The sequence below is a fragment of the Mustela lutreola genome, chromosome 2 (assembly GCF_030435805.1).
Source record: "Mustela lutreola isolate mMusLut2 chromosome 2, mMusLut2.pri, whole genome shotgun sequence".
In the NCBI taxonomy this organism is placed as follows: Eukaryota; Metazoa; Chordata; class Mammalia; order Carnivora; family Mustelidae; genus Mustela; species Mustela lutreola.
The window spans coordinates 94728183-94742283 of record NC_081291.1 but is presented as its reverse complement, the minus strand read 5'-3'; the positions used below and the strand labels follow the sequence as shown (position 1 = coordinate 94742283).

General features: G+C 36.7%; 1 protein-coding gene across 6 annotated transcripts in view; it reads right to left on the bottom strand.

Annotated features, from left to right (window-relative positions):
* Positions 1–14101, bottom strand: part of TMEM108 (transmembrane protein 108) — a 384720-nt gene that overhangs the window by 156660 nt on the left and 213959 nt on the right. For 4 of the 6 annotated variants that reach the window (XM_059162623.1, XM_059162624.1, XM_059162627.1 and 1 more), the window contains one exon: positions 6129–6214. In XM_059162623.1, coding sequence (XP_059018606.1) covers positions 6129–6168 — 40 coding nt within the window. In that variant the 5' untranslated portion in view covers positions 6169–6214. The remainder of the gene's footprint in view (positions 1–6128; positions 6215–14101) is intronic. The other 2 variants (XM_059162626.1, XM_059162625.1) reach the window with 1 other exon arrangement.

The window sequence follows — 14101 nt, the reverse complement described above, 5'->3', positions numbered from 1 at the left end:
AAAATGAAGTGGCTCTGGAAGGTTAAGTACTCTATGCAAAGTCCCATAATTAGTAAGAGAAGTGAGAGCTCAAAGTACAGCCTTTAAATCCAAATTCTGTGCTCTCTCCCACCATATCTTTTAGCAAAAGTGTTTTCATACAGAAAACTGAACTTACTCATGAAGAGTTAACATTTAAATTCGCATAAGGCAACTGTTGTCCTAAGTGTGAGCATGACTTCCCTCATCTACATTCCTGCCAACCATGTAATAGAAAGTACTTGGAAAAAAAATAAAGTGTTCAAAAGTCATAAAATTGTTTCTTTAAAATATTTTATTTCTCAGCCTTCACTAGAATTACTTCCAATGAGAAGTTCTTATTAAGGTTTGTTTAATCTGCATAAGAGAGTTTGTTGTCTTATAGAAATTTAAAAATCACAACTTGAAATATAAAAGACATTAAGTCAGCATGACACCTTTAAAGACCCAGTATGCCTAACTTCCTGGGTTAATGTCACATTTGAAATTGTTACTTCCTCAATTTTTCTGTGTGAATGATGTTTCCTTCAGAACCAAAGAAACCAGTTCTCCCTAGAGAACATTTGCAATTTTTTTTCTTGATTTGCAAAAGAATTATCCAGCATGAAGCAGGGAAGAAATAGTCTTATAAAATCAAGTTCCAAAATGGACCCACTGTAGTAAATAGAGCCAAGGGCCCCTCTTGTGTTTTCCCTTTGCTTTATTTCTAATCCTAGCTAGTCCACTCTTCGTGCCTTTGTTATTGCTTAAACAGAGTAAAAACTAACTTCCAGTGTATCCTAAAGAGTAACACAAAAACTCAAATTCTAACACTTTCTAATTTTACAACACTGTGCTTCTGCTCATTCCCTAAGATCTCTTTTGCTCTTCCTTCCTAACTCACTCTGGTTTTGTTCCAAGATCCATTTTACCACTATGCAGCTCAAGTGATAACAGAGAAGCTGAAAGCTTCTTCCTGCTCCAAGATAGCCTTTCGTAAGTCTAAGAAAGTGATTTTCAAAGTGTGGTCCCAGGACCAAAGCTTTGGTATCACTGGAAATTTAGAAATGCAAATTACTGACCCTACCCCACATCTACTAAAGCAGAAACTCTGGGGGTGGGGCCAAGCAATCTGTTTAAACAAGTCTTCAGGTGATGCTGCTGCATGACTAAGTTTAAAATTATTAATCTAAGCCAGTGATTCTCAACTCTGGCTGCTTATTAGAATCATCTAATGCCCAGTCACAACACTCCTCACTCCTTCCCCTAAAGATTCTGATTTAATTGATATAGGGTAGGGTTTGAGAAAGGGAATTTGTTAAAAGTTTTCCAGGTGATTTTAGTCAAAAGTCAGGTTTGAGAAACACTGATGAAAGCCAATCAGAATAATCCAGCCTAAAATACTGAACAGCAGTTCTGATGAAATGGATTCCTCCATTTCCATAATGCTGACTGAAGACCAAATGTGTCATTACCATTATTATAGCCACTGGTGGGAGCATGAGAGAAACAGCAGACTGATAAATTGCTCTTTGCTACTAAATAGGACATGATCTTTTATTTCCTCAAGAGCAAAGTCTTTAGTAGCCTCAAGAGTGACAGATTTGCAAAGGGTTGTGGACAATCTAATAGCTATTGGCAGTGAAGGCACACTCAACTGCTATACTTTGTAAGGAGGGGTGAAAATCATTTGGAAAAGAATTTGTGGTAAGCCAGGATTTGGACCCAAGCAGTCCATGCAGAATCTAAGCCCTTAATCATGGCTGCCACACTGTTACTCTCTGGGGAGGTTATGAACAAGCAGTGTAAAAGGCAAGGAAAGACACCTTGAAAGGCAGTGGGGGAGATGAAGATCCTTCATTTCATGTGCATTCATAATGCAATATGTTTATGATTGCCTGGAACATCTAGAAGAGCCTAAGTTTTTGGAGTCAATACTGGTTTGGACCTACACTGACCTGAATTTATGATTTACATCAATTCTCCCTCCTCACTCTCAGGGAAAAATTTCTTCTCATTTATCAGGAGAAACAACCCATGAAGACAGACACATGACCAAACTTAAGTTAGTCCACTATATGCAGAGTATGCAGCAGCAAGCAAGATGCATTAACAATAATACAGAGCATGATATAAGAAATATAAATGGCTGAGTATAAAGCAACACTTAACTAACTAAATCACTCCTTAATTCTGAGTATCCAAATAACTTTGAATAGATATTGGTATATAAAAATTTACTTACATAAACCCATAATTATTTTAGTCTTCTTAACAATAAAGTAGCATGGTACATAGCACCTAGGAAGAGATCAGATTGGCTAACTCGGGACTCAGTGCCTCCCCATAGTGCCATGTTCTTTAAGGTTTGTGATGATCCTTCTTTCCATTATTACTTCTTTTAATTAATAAAAAGTGATATGGCTTGAGAAAAGCAGTCTTGATTATGTCAACTCCTTCTCTGCAGAATGGGATTAATGAAAATTAATGTCCCATTTGTTTTGATATTCTGAGGTATTCTGAGGATCAAATTCTATGAAAATGTTTTGTGAACCAGAAAGTTCCATGTAAATGTTACAGCCGAGCTCCTGGTTAGGTTGTATCCCTCTCTTCTAGACAGAAGGCCTAATAAGAAAACTGGCATTTATTGCAGGTCTTCTATGTGCTGTGTTATCTCACGCAACACTATCTTACATAGAGGGTGGTCATATCCCATTTTACATATGAGGTCCATGGAGGTAAAGTAATTTATTTAATATAAGCCACCTATTAAGTGGGCTAGAATTTGAACGCAGGTCTGCAGCTCAAAAACCCAGATATTCTTAGCACTAGCTTCACACCTACCTTATGACATAAAAAAGAAAAATGAATGCATTATTTGTTTTTTTTTTAAAGAACTGTGAAGATTCTCATTACCATCCTCATCCTCAAATTCTCAGGTGTTCCAAAGTATCATATAAAATATGTTAAACTTTCCCAAAGGGCTAAAACTGGCAGGATGAAACACTCAGGACTGTACTGTGAAATAGAGCCCAAGAAATAAAACAAATTAGACACAGTCAGTTGTTACAAAAGTAAAATAAGACCTTAATTTCCCTGCCTACCAAGGACTGCATCCCTTGGCCCCTATCAGACACAAATAGCTCCAGTGACTATTGATTATGATGCAGTAACCCAGAGATAGCCTGGATTTTCTTTCTTTTTTTCTTTTCTTTCTTTTTTTAAGCTCCATCTGACATCACTAATACGATGCAAGCATTATCAATCAGGGGTTAGAACCACCCCTAACTAGCCACAGGGACAGCAGAAGAGCCACTTCTCTTTTGTGTGTGTGGTGGAGGCACCAGGCCTGATGGAAAAAAAAAGGGCATGAACAAAGAGGTCAGAGAAACCTGGGTATGAATTCCAATTCCATCACTCACTTTCTTGTCACCATGGGCCAGTTCTTAACTTACTCATCTTGAGTAACACTTCATCTTGAAGCATTTGCCTTTAGAATGAATGAGATGATATAGGGAGGCTGATAAGCAGATGTCTGGGAACTCATTTGGCACTCAAGTGTGAGCAGACTCTGATGACAAAGACAACTCACAAACTCATTCATGTTCATTAGTAATTGCTTTTTCATTTTTTTCTAAACAAATTCAATAGTAGACTAAAGAGGACTAAAAATTCTTACTGTTTTTCCCTTTGAGAGTTGGAGTCCAATAACTCTTCCCTCCATGAGAGATGGACTTAGTGACTCCTTTGGCCAATACAGTATGACTGAAGTATTGCTCTTGGGTTTCCCAGCCTAATTCATAACAAGCCTTGTAGGTTTTGCCCTGCCTTATAGCTATGAGCTGTCATGTAAGAAGTCTGACTACTCTGAAGCCACTATGCTGTGAAGAAGCCCCACTTTGTCACATGAAAAGACCTCAGGGAAAAAAGACGTTAGGTGGGCCCTAAGCTGGTCCAGCCTCCAGCCCAGATCCCAGACACTGTGGAGTCTCTACCAACCCCTAAACAAATGGCAGGTGCTTGAGCAACATAAGTATTGCTATTGCTTCAAGCTACAAAATTTGGGGGTTGTTTATTATGCAACAAAATATAACCAGAACACTCTACCAGGATTTTCCCTCAAATTAAGAGCTTCAATTCGCTGGGTTAAATAAAGTAACATAGTAAGTTTATATTGACCCTGTAGTTCTCAAGTCTGTTTCAGACACTGGAAAAACAAACAAACAAATAAACAAACATATTATTTGTGGACAGCTTTAATCCAAGTGTAACTTAGTAAGTGGCTGAGGAATGACATAGACCAGCTATTGAGTGCCTATGTGTGCCAGAGTTTAAGTTAGCTTGGGTTTTATTAAATACCAAATCCTGTTGAGAAAAAAGTGCTATACATAATGACCCCTCATCTCTAGGAAATTGTGAAAAAGACTCCCTGAAGTGAGACTAATTGACCTACAGCCCCAGTGCTTGACCATCCCAGCTCTACAAATCTGGACTCCCACAGCCAGCTACCTAATAACCAGGGTGGTTTAAGAGGCACCACCACCTACCTCCTAACTAGTTGGAATACCTATGCTGGGCTGCTTGCTTTCCAGGCAAGGCTGCAAACAATGAAACTGTTATGACAGTGATTTATATAGATATCCAGTTAATGTTTGAGCAAAACCCCTTCAGTTTTCACACAGGCTCCACTTGGGAGGATGGGCCTCATTAGCATAAGACTTGATCTCTGACTCATGGAATACTTAACCAAAGCCTTTCAAATCTTATAAACTTGTAACATTACACAAAGTTTGGGGCATACAATCAGCATAGGTGTACTCAACAAACATTTTGCTTCTTTCCTAATCTACTAAACTCTCTTTCATTTCCTGTTTCTTCCTCCTGCAAAGCCTGCTTCCCCTTCTTGGGTAGGGGGGTGGGTGGGGTGGTGGGGTGTGTGTGTGTGTGTGTGTGTGTGTAATCCGATTTAACCTTCAAATATCCACTCTCCCATCAAGGCAGACTTAATTATTCAGTAATGACATTGCTTCTTTAATCTATAAAACCTTTTTCCTAACAAACAAGTTTACCATTAAAAAAAAGGGCAACAAACCCACAGTTTTATAGGATGCATGGAGAAAAGAACATGAGAGAGTCTATATAATGTGGTGACATTTCACCAGGCTGAAAACAGGGTGATATGATCTGTGTTTCAGGGATTAGAATTCAGTGGCAGAAATAAGCTAATTAAAACACTTAACCAGAATGCCTTCTATACATAAACTGCTTTGCACTGGGGGTGCAACATAATCTGAACAAATAAATTTTAAGGGGGAACTGATGATTTGAATCTCAATCTCTTATGTTATTTTCTTGGCAAAAGTTAAAAAGGAACCATCCAGTCTAGGAAAGATAGATCTTCTATATACTTCAGCAAGAACCAGACAAACAGAATGAACTCTAAGTTTTTCCTGAAATTTTTCCAACTCAGTGGCTTTGGTTTAACTTGATGTTGGCAATGTCTTTGTCCCAAGTAAGTCAACCTGAACATTAAACCCACCAACTGGTACTGGTTTTGATGTTCATTCAGTAACAATTGCAATCCCAAAGGTTATACTGGAGATTTGTGGCATAACCCCCAAAACACATGAGCAACATGCATGAAGTCATAAATATTTTTCATTCTACCATTAAACCAAAAGAAATCACATTTTTACATTCATTATTTAAGAACACACATAATTAAGCAAAATACTCCAAGCCAAAGGCTGTACAGTCACTGAATGGTAACAGCTTCTATGTGACAAAATCCAGAAAACACCATCTATCATTCTTTCTCCATAAGGAAGCTATAGAAGCTCATACTGTAACATTTTAATCTGCCACAAACCAGGAGCAATAGTGCTTTTGACACTCATCCTTGAATTAACTATTCTTAACCTGCCAATTTAGGATTATTATAACAGTCTACATTACAACTGATGCCTAAAGCAATAAAATGACTTAATGCTTGATACTTTAAGTATCTAGATGAAGCAGAGAGGGAAAATTTTCTATTGAGCAAAACCTGGTCTTCTTCCAGAAAACATTTAAGTTTCTGGCACTGGACAATTAATAGATTATATTCTAAAAGAAAAGTGATATCAACTTACTTAATAGTTGGCAATAGAGGGCCTGTAAACTTCTCTTCATGGTATCATCTGGTCCTGCTTGTCCTCCAGTTTATTCATGATTCTGTCTAGGAAATTGGGAAAAGAAAATTGTTACATCTGGTGAACATAATTCAATTCAACAATCAGAAAGAATAACACTCAACATGATCCTGTTTGTAAAGCCTAAAATCCCTGGCTTTGAAAAGGAAAATCCTTGGAATGGATATACTGATCTCTAATTTACAACAGTCTGTTACATAAATACCATTCATCAATTGGTTAAAACCTGAAAACTATACATATACTAAAGGAAATTCATGGGCAACTAGATAGTGAGAGTCTGACTTAGGAAATTTTGAGGACTTCCAGTTAACACTCCCTGACTCTCTAGCTTTTAAACAGGAGAAACAAAAAAAAATTCCTAATCTTATTTCCGTTATGGTGTTCAACCAAACAAAATAGCCCAAAAAGGTTAACCACACTTGAAGCTGTATCATGTTAAATAACTTTTCCATTATTTTCTGGTTATAAAGGATAATCCAGTTCAGAGTATTTGGAAAATACAGCTAAAAGAAATAGAGATAATATATAAGAAAGTACAAATTACCTATCTCTGCAGCCTTTCAATGTGCATTTCGATTGGTCTGTCTCATTTTATCTATTATATTTTTTGTTTTTAAGTAGGCTCTATGCTCAATGTGGGACTTGAACTCACCACCCTGAGATCAAGAGTCATATACTCTAATTACTGAGCCAACCAGGTGCCCTCTTTATTGTACATTCTAATTTTTCTTCCTAGCAGAAAAATCTTCTTGTGTTACTATTACTTTACTACTTTATTTTAAATGGCACACAGTATTTCCTTAAGGTTAATTCTTAGAAATGGAATTACAAGGACCCTATTTAAGGCTTTTGAAATATACTGCCAAACTACCCTTCATCAGTACCAGTATATGAGGCTATTTGACTACAATCTACCCAATGTTGGAAATTGATAATTTCTTCATATCTTTCCTAGTACATAGCAAATATTTCATCTCATTGCTTTAGTTTGCATTTTATAAGTTTATTAATTATTTGTCTTTTTAAAATTTTTAGTTCACATTTGACAAAGATTCCTTTTTTTTTTTGGACATAGATTCTTTACTAAGGTTCCTGAACCTTCTCCTAAGTCCATTCATGAACTTCCTTATAAAGCCTAGTTTTTAGTAAGAACTAGATTAGCAAATTGCTAATCAGTTTGACCAGAACCCTCTACTCTCAATATCTGATCAGGTTCCTTATCCTCCATCAGACACTAGGTGGTAATTACCCTGGCCTGTCTTTAGCAAGAATCTTACTAGATTACTTAAGCCAGAACCATTTACCCGTGATGTTTCCTCTTAGTAATTTTCTATCCACTGACCGCCCTCCCCCCCCAATCCTTGGCTATAACTGGCCACCTGCCCAAGCCGTATTTGGAGTTGAGCCCAATCCCTCTCCCCCACTATAAAATCCCATTGCATTGTTCCCCATACCGATCCTGAATAGAGCCTGCCTCATCATCTTTAACAAATGTCACTGAATATCCTTTTCCTTAACACTTTAATGACTCTCTACTGGCATGCTAGGTTATTTTCTCATAATACCTCAAGTAAAACTGATTTATCTTTCAAATGGTTTTGTTAAGATATAATTCATGCATTATAAAATCCAGCCTTTGAAGTATAATATTCAGTGGTCATTAGTATATTCAAGTTGTGTAACCATCATCAATGGTCTGGTAATTCCAGACCATTTTTCATCACTCTAAAAAAGCAAAAAAAAAAAAAAAAAAAAAAACAAAAAACAACAACAAAAAAAAAACACCCAAAAAACAAACAAAACTGAAAAACAAAACCTCAAAACTCCTATGTTTATTAGCAGTCATTTCCTTTCTCCCCTCCTCCCAGTCCCTGGCAACCACTAAACAACTATAGATTTGCTCATTCTGTATATTTCACATAAATAATATAAAATGTGTAGTTCGCATCTAGCTCTTTTACTTAGCATAATGTTTCTTAGGCCTGTCCATGTTGTAAAACATGCTTCTCCCCCTTTTTATAAGAATGAGAAACAGAAACAAACACACTCACACACAGTCATGGTTAGAGAGGCCTTCCTTAGTGCAGGATTACATAAACAGTTGCCTGTATTTTCTTTTGATATTTTTATTTACTTTAGATATGTTTCTGGACTTTGTGTTACATTTTACATCTCTGTTTGCTCATTCTCCCACTATAACAATGTGTTGTTTAAATTAAGCTCTTGGTAAAGTTAGTCCTCCATTACTACTCTTTTAAGATTTATCTTGTTCTCTGAATATTTTCCCCCTAAACTAACTTTATCATTTTATTAAATTCCAGAAAAAATATCATTGGTATTATAGTTGCAATTATCTTCCACTTGCTTTAAAGACTTGATCTCTTCAAAACCAAGTGTGGTGAGGAGAAAGATAATGTTTTAAAAGCTGTAGTTCTGAAGATCAGAAGAATTCTTTTCAGAGAGTGTGAAGCACTTTTTTGGGGTGTATGCACCATAGCTCAATGACTATGTAGAACCCCACCTACCACCCTAAGCGTGATCTAGATGAGGAAGAGGTAGAGAAAAAGATAAATTTTTTCTCTTTATAATTCTCTAAAATTTTTCTCTTTATAATTTTCTATAATAAAACTTCAGTTCTGAAAAGCTAGGAAAGACCGGTTAATCAGTCCAGAAATCAGAGGCTGCAGAGATTATTCAAGACATGGCAAGAGACAGAAAAAGAGCAATTCCAAAAGAAAGAGGTAGGTGGGACCTAAGAATAAAAGATAATATGAGAAATTCCTTAGAGAGGATGACCCATAAACTTTAAAATGTATCAAATTTTTTATTGCTTATTTTATGCTGTTTTTACTTATACACTATACCTATTCTCCCCCACTATGCTTTCCAACCATGAGTACCCTCAAAATCTCAGCAAAAATTTTATGCAAAATAGTCTTGTATTAGTGGTGCTCAGCTGGGCAATGATAGAACAGAGACTACATCTCAAGACAAGGGTGACCAGGAACAGGAAGGTGCCACAGGAGTCCTAAGTAATGGTTAGTGGACATCTGTGGAGGACTTAGGACATAGTAAGCACTCAATTGTACTGTGAGTAAACATATGAATGAATAAATAAATGATTAAGTAACAGGAGAGCAGAGAAACAGTTGTTTATATTGATCAAGGGGAATATAAGCCCCTTAGGCATCTCTAGAAATGCTTAGAGGTTTCTGAGAAACTGTTAGATTTTTGACAGTACATATGCAATAGAGCCATTTTATTCACATATCAAAGAAACAAGGTATCTGGGACACCTGGTATATCTGGATTGCACAGGGCTATCCCAACTATAAGCACCATATAGTTTGTATTTATTCAAATTTAATCTTTATTTAGATCTTTTTATGGATTTTGTAGTTTTGTACTGTCTTTCCTTGAGTTCTATAGTTTTGTCAAATTCATTCTCAGGCGTGTGTACACACACACACACACACACACACACACACGTATTTGCCATTGTGATGGAATTTCTGCTTCCATTATATCTTCAAACTGCCTCTATATGAAAATAACGGAGTTTTTTATATTCGTTTTGCGACCTAACCAAACTCACTTAGTTCTAAGGATGGTTTCTCACCTGAGTCTCTTGGATCAGTCAGTCTGCTTTGGATAGACAGAGAGGCACAATGAGATTCCATCTAAAGCCATTTTTTAACCAGATAGTAGGGAATTTTATCTTGTCCCTCAGGGAATATTTAGGACCGCCACGAATGACAACAAATTTCTGGGATGAAATTCTAAGAAAGTATAGTTTACAGCCAAGAGGTGGAAGAAAAGAAAAGTAAGAGAGGATGATGATGAAAATATTTGTCCAAACATGCAGATACAGTGGCACAGGTGGGGGTCTCACTGATTATTAGTCCAGAGTAAACAAAGAGGTGCAAGTAATCTGAACCACTCCTTAAAGAAGATGAGCCTAACAGAATCTTGCCTCTCTCCCCTCTGATTTAAATGGAACACACTTACATCTATTCCATTGATTCAGGAAGGGAAATTTCTCTTTCACAGATCACTTAAAATGTTTAATTAGAAATATCCGCACAGCAGGGAAGAAGTAAGAAAGAGCCAAATGAAAAGCTCTTATGTGATATGCAAGTTAACTTGAAATGACAGGTTCCCATAGAGAATAAGGAATAGCTAGGAAAATCCTGGAAAACAACAACATAAAAATTCAACAAAGTAGGGACAGGGTGAAGAGGGATTGCTAGTCCTAGCAGCCATTAAAACATACTCTAAAGCTTCTACATAATAAAAAACTATAAAACCATTTGATATTAACACATGAATAGACCAAATTATATATGGAAATTTATATAATAAAGTCAGAATATTAAATTAAAAGGCAAAATGATGAACTTTTTGAGATACTAGAAGATTATATGGGAAAATGTAAAATTGTACTAACTCCAAATAAGAAACACCAGCATAAATTCCAAAGGACCAGATCTTTATATGTTAAAAAAAAGTATACAAATACTAGAAAAAAGGGCAAATTCTTCTACTGAGAGTAGAGAAGCTTTGTTAAATCCAAAAGTTTGAAGGAATAGAAAAATATAAACTTTATTACATAAAAAATTACAAAGTAGGGGCACCTGGGTGGCTCAGTGGGTTAAAGCCTCTGCCTTCGGCTCAGGGTCCTGGGATTGAGCCCCGCATCAGGCTCTCCGCTTTGTGGGGAGCCTGACTCTGCCCCCCCCGCTCGCCTGCTTCTCTGCCTGCTGATCTCTGTCTGTCAAATAAATAAAAAATCTTAAAAAAAATTTACAAAGTAAAAACTATAATATAAATGAAAATACAAATAATGTACAAATAAAAATATACAAATGAAAACCTAGAAGAAATGTTCAGCTTATAAAAAGCAAAGAGTTAATAACCCTAAAATTCACTTATAACCCCAAATCAATTCTCACACTGCATTAGCAATCATTTGCATACATGCTCAGAGTGGGAAAATATGAATTGCTCAACATATATGCTCCCAGATGAGGTCAAACAAGGCAGTGCTTCGTCATTAACATCTTCCCCTCCCTCTGCCCTTCTTGTTTCAGCTCTCATATGGTGAACAAGTGTCCTTTCCATAGGCTATTTAGTACCATGCTTTTAGTATTTTTGTGCCTTTTCTTCTTGCTATCTTTGTTTGAAATGGTCCCCAAGCATGGTGCTAAAGCGTTGTTTAGTGCTCGTAACTGCAAGAAAGCAAGAGTTATGGTGCTATTGGCTGTGAGTTCAAAACTAATGAATTAGTAATATATATTACATAAGGTATCTAGAAACACTCTGTTTCTATAAACAAAAACATATAAACCAAGGTTATTTATGGATCAGTTGGAAAAAATATGATCTGAGGCTCACAGGAAACTAACCTTCTATTTCCCCTGAGGGCAGCAGCTCAGTATTCACTAGTTCAGTATTTGTGAAAACTTTACCCAAATACCACCATAATCATTAGAACCAACTGCATTTGAGATGAGCTTTAAAATATTTTGTGAGGCAAAGAATGAACATGACCAAAAATTCAGGTGACTAATAGAGATGGCACAAAACCAAAAAATGGCTCTCCATCTCTTTAGGACCCAGGAAGAGCTGATTAAACTGATGGCCACCATACCTTACGACACTTTTGGGAAAATGAGGGCGGGAAAGAATAGAGAGTTGACAATATCAACTAAACTTACAGGCCTGCAAAAAACATTCAGACAGGATCATACATCTCCATTTTATAGGCAAGGACACAGATACTAAAAATTCTGTCTTTTATCGAGATCATGCCTATCAGCTGTGAGACCTTGAACTAGTTTCTAGACTCCTCTGATTGGTGGATTTCTTGTTTGTAAACAGGTAAGAACAGTAACTGATATGCTTGCTGCAAAGACTAGACAATGCATACAAAGCAGCTGTCCCCATGCCTGGCACACAAGGGCTCAAAGCAAATACCTAATAGCAGAAGGCAGGATAATGACACATTTGGCCACAGCTCACCAACCACTTCTTAATTGTGCTTTCCCTAAACTAGAAATGAATCAAAGACTTTGGAATATCAAACAAACAGTCCGTTTTGTTAGATCTAGTGTCTTATGCAAACTGAATTTAGAATTTAGAATTTACTTTTATGCGTATAAGTTTGACTAAAGTCAAACTATTTTATTATTCCTAATTTATACCTTTCTCTTCCTTAAAAAAGGATCTATGAAGACTTACTAATAGATTCAAGTTGTATAACAGGATTATTAACATATCAAAGCACATTAATAATATCAGAAAGGGAGATCCAAAATTATATGGAGAAAGGGGGGATTAATTTTACTATCGGGGTGCCTGGGTGGCACAGTCGGTTAAGGGTCTTTCTTCAGCTCAGATCAGGATCTCCCAGTTCTGGGATGGAGAACTGAGGGCTCCCTGCTCAGTGGGGAGTCTGCTTGTCTCTTTCCCTCTGCCCCTCGCCACTGCTGGTGCCCTCTCTCTCTCTCTTTTAAAAAAAATTTTACCATAAAATATAATTGAACAATACACTTCTCTTGGAGTTTCTTAAAAATAAAGGCAAAAAAGAAAGTATTATTATTATTATTTTCTGGCTTCATATATAGGCACAGTTTGTATTCTGTTCAGAAAAACTACCCTTTAAAAAAAAATACTGCCCTTTTTTGACACCAACTTCTAAGATAAAATCATAAGACAATTTTTGATAAGCATTAGCATCCTCAATGGCAGTTTTACACAATATGAATAGAATATTCTTGGCACAGTTGCTCTTTATCAACCCACAATAAAAGCTAAAGTCCTGTGTTAAGTAGTGATTCAGAGAAAGCATTTCAATGAGCCAGGCACACCATGCTGCAGAGGAAAAAATCAGACAGGCCTGTAACCGAATAGCTTTGTTATGTGACCTTGATCAAGTTACTTAACTTCTCTGAGCATCAGCTCCTCATCTGTAAATGAGGCTGAGCCCCAAATCAGAAGACTGCTGAGAGAAGTAAATGAAGTAAAGCACCATCCTGTGATCTAGTACATTGCTTGTGTCTCTCCCTTCTTACAAAGTGAATGGTATATTGACATGCTGCTTTTGGTCTTGTGAGGAGAGATAAAACTAGGAAAATGAAAGGAACTGATATTCAGCAAGTCACCCCAGGGTCTAAGGATCATGAGCATTGGATTACTTCAAGAAAGCAAATATGAAGGTTTGTTTCTTGGCTCACTTACATCATAAGTCATAAATGGATGCATGTAACCAGAGGGCTAAGTTTGGGTTTGGGTTATGTTTTTAGAAAAATTCTTTTGATACAGATGATTTGCATATTAAACAGGAATATCTTTTACTTCCATAAAGAAGGAGATGTTATCATTTTCCTGAAACTTGTGGCCCTCCTAATCTTTTTTCTAATTTTTCTCAGTTTTGAGTAAGAAATATTTTACTTTTCTCTGAGCCTATGATCAACAGTGTGGGCCTGATTACAGTCTGTCATTTTGTCTCAGTTCTGGGAGTTTATAGGAAATAGGGGTGACTACAGTGAACTTGAAAGCATGAGGGAATGGTATTTTTAGGCTCCAGCCAACTGTGAGCAGGAAAAGTCTTTTTTTCCTTAAGCTGAAAATCCTCAAAAATTTTTTTTCCCTAAATTTTTGAGAGAAGCCATAGATTGAGATGTCTCTCCCCATTTTAAAACACTAGCAATTAATTCACATGGGGCAAGACTACAAGTCAAAAGAAATAGAACAGTGTGATTTCTGATTAATAAAGGCTTTCATGGTGCAGAACCTGCATGAGAACTTTTCTACAAACTGAGGAGGAGAATGATGTCTGTCTGTGGAGAGAATCCTGCTGATGTAGGAAGTGGTGCAGATTTACCCTCCACCTAGGCTAGTCCTCCAGC